The sequence below is a fragment of the Opisthorchis viverrini genome, assembly GCF_000715545.1.
Source record: "Opisthorchis viverrini unplaced genomic scaffold opera_v5_235, whole genome shotgun sequence".
In the NCBI taxonomy this organism is placed as follows: Eukaryota; Metazoa; Platyhelminthes; class Trematoda; order Opisthorchiida; family Opisthorchiidae; genus Opisthorchis; species Opisthorchis viverrini.
Window position 1 is genome coordinate 178,201 of NW_008751887.1, and position 2,998 is coordinate 181,198.

Sequence of the window (2,998 nt, forward strand, 5' to 3'; positions counted from 1 at the left end):
TTACAATAAGGCTTTCAAATAAGTCATGGTTGTACGGCAGTGAAGCATCGGTGTTGAACACTGATGTCATGCTGTCGATGATGATGATGATGATGATGACTTACCACCCGGAAAGGTTTTGAAATGGCTTTATGTCCATAATGGCCCATAATGGAATGGTGAATGGTTGTTCTAAGTTCTGTAAGTCTGGTCACTTAAATCGGCTTACAAGGACTTAATGAGTTTTCTCACATTTCAGGCGTTCTGGTCAGAACTTTTTTTCTTCCTATGACCATTTGTCGTCCCGAACCCGTGTAGCTTCACGTCATAGCTACATCGTTGGACGTCCATATTGCCACAGGAAGTGTATCGAGCAGCACAGTTACATAGGTGTAGTGGGCACTGCGGTTTCTCCGCAATGAAACTCCGGATCAAGCCACTGACGAAACCCGAGCAGTCTGTGGAAGTCAGTTTTCTTACTTGTTTCTTGCACTAGTTAACTCTAGGTTTCTTCGAACGCTACAACATCAGACTTATTCGAGGCTGTCCACTCAGCTTTTGGTGTGGACCCAGCGGGGCAGCGACTTGTCTTTAAAGGATGTCCTTTGTTGGGTACGTTATTTTCTCATTCCTCCCCTACAATCAATTTAGACAAGTCTAGGTTGGTCTCACAGTATGGAATACGTGATGGAGATAAGCTAACCTTGGTCATCAAACAAGTATCGGTGCCAGACAGTTTCCAGGAGCGTCGGCCAAGCTTCGAAACGCTCTTGCGCAATCACTTGGCTCACACCTACAGTGATCGTGAGGTTGAGGTGATAGTGTCTAAGTTTATGCATGTAAGTTTTATTTCCCTTCGTTACGCTACCTTCTGTTTGTGTTTAAACGAGAAATATGTGTTCTGATTTACACTTCCTTGACATAGGCCAGCGTTGACTTCACCGTATCCTCAAAAGCCGAGCATTCTGCTCATCTTTCCAATTAGAGAAAAGTGCACGGTGTACGCATCATTCCACGGGAAACAATAAACTTCGCTCCACCTTCGTATTTGTGTTATGCAAGTGCAAATCACAGGATCAATCCTACTACCACTGTAGTAGACGGAAGCTTGCAGTTGCGACCATGGCGACTGTGCGAACATGGCGTGCGAACGTCTTTGGCGCACACACCACATCTCTTTCCAACCAGTGCTTCAACGGAAAAGCGCCTATTTGCTAGAAGATAGCCCTGAAAACTCCTATGTGTAAGAATGAATTTTTGAAATATCAGGCATCGTTGGTGAATCTAATCTTACTGATGTCCATATTCCAGCCATACAGCTTGTCTATTGAAAATTGCGCTCCACAGTGGGTACTGTCTTTTCGTTTCTTTCGGCTCTCGATGGAGAGACGAAAACCGCACGTTTCAGTGTTTTGCATCAAGTCTCTTCGTTACAACTTCCCACAAATGAATGCTTGCAGATGACGAGTTTTCCAACCGAGCCCAGTTCATAGGTCTGAGTCGTCATCAACACCAAACCGAACTTTTTACTCCCGCGTTTCCTAGAGTGGTCAGGTCATATCCAATAAACTCATAAGGTCCAAGTGCAAGCTGTTAGCTGCAAAATTACGACGAATCGGAGTTATGTGATTTCCTACGTTATCAGTATCTTGTTAATCATGATGCACTGCACAATGCGCTCGTGTCACGCTTCCTCGTCGGCCTCTTTGGGCTGTATTTTTGCTACATTACCGATTAAGTACCTATTTCTGAATTGTTACTAGTTTGTATGGTAAAAATTCCTCTCCTGGATTTCACGGAGCTGTTCTTGATTTGACACGACCTGACTAATTGGAGGTCTCTATTTTCCTCAGTGTCCCTCCTCCAAAGCTAGTTCGTATCAATTAATGCTAAGTCAGGTTGTGAACTGAGGTAAAGGCGGTTTGCCACATTGTTGGGACTATGCCGTTCTGCGGCGATCCAACGTTCTGAGTGATTTTGTGGACTCCAGTGATCTCAGTTCTCACGAATGTTCACGAGGATGTATCAGACTAGAAATCATACAGTCAGAAAAACAGTAATAGGACCTGTATAGTTGGTTGCATTCCCATCTGTCGGTCTACTGTCACAGGCAGACTGAAGTGTTACCATAAGTGTGCTGAAAGGTTTATCCTTGAGTGTGCCTCTACATCTGATAAGAAACGAGTTTATGATTGGTAGATTCTGTGCTGATGTCTCAACTTACTTTGGTGCTTAGTAAGGCTCCTCATTTACGGATCAGATTTTCAGGTCCCCATAATTTTTGTTTGCTGAAACACCTACTCCACTGTTTCGCACACCGCCCCATTGTATATGCATAGTCTCACTCCTGTTCCGTTTTTGACACCGTATCGTATTTTTTTCTGAAGGTATCCCCAGCGCTGCATATTATTGGTTTTCTTTCAGATTTTGTTCACGCGCATCAATGCAATGAGCTTGAATGACATTGAACGTCTCGCAGAAATATGGAAACATTCGGATGGATGACAGTATAATCGTTATGCTAAAACTTCCCGGACGTAATTGGATTTAGGGACAGACGCTCAAAATACTCGTCTGTACATTGAATCTATGTTTTACATTGTACACAGTCCACAAAAGGCGTTTTATATTTTAACACAGTTTAAGATGCTACCTTCCTGGATTTGGTGCGCTTATCCAGATTTCATCAAGACTTAGTCGGGGCCATGTTTCTTTCGTCAGTCAACGATTTATACTCAAGTCGACAGCTCCAAGGGGACCATCAACGAAAGTCCAAGACACGCTGAAAACGATTACGGTATGGTCGCTTACGACCGTTGTTATGTCCTCTGAGCTCAGTTCAGCTCAAATAAGCTAATAAATCAGCGACCACATATTCAGCGTGAACCACTTGCATTTCTCTGAACAGGTTTTCGACAAATCACGTCTTCAAGGGAGCTTGATATAGCTCGAGGAATTAGTTGTAAACTTCAGCATGAAGAGCCTACCCAACTTTCCGATCGTCGCTCTCTGGTCATGG

At 43.7% G+C, this 2,998-nt stretch overlaps 1 protein-coding gene across 1 annotated transcript; it reads left to right on the top strand.

Annotated features, from left to right (window-relative positions):
• Positions 1-310: 310 nt before the first annotated feature.
• Positions 311-2,723, top strand: T265_08665 (hypothetical protein; the record flags this gene model as incomplete). The annotated part of the gene is made up of 4 exons (XM_009174536.1): positions 311-445; positions 486-591; positions 631-818; positions 2,404-2,723. 4 exons carry the CDS (start codon positions 398-400, stop codon positions 2,482-2,484), a joined length of 423 nt encoding a protein of 140 aa, XP_009172800.1.
• Positions 2,724-2,998: the final 275 nt, after the last annotated feature.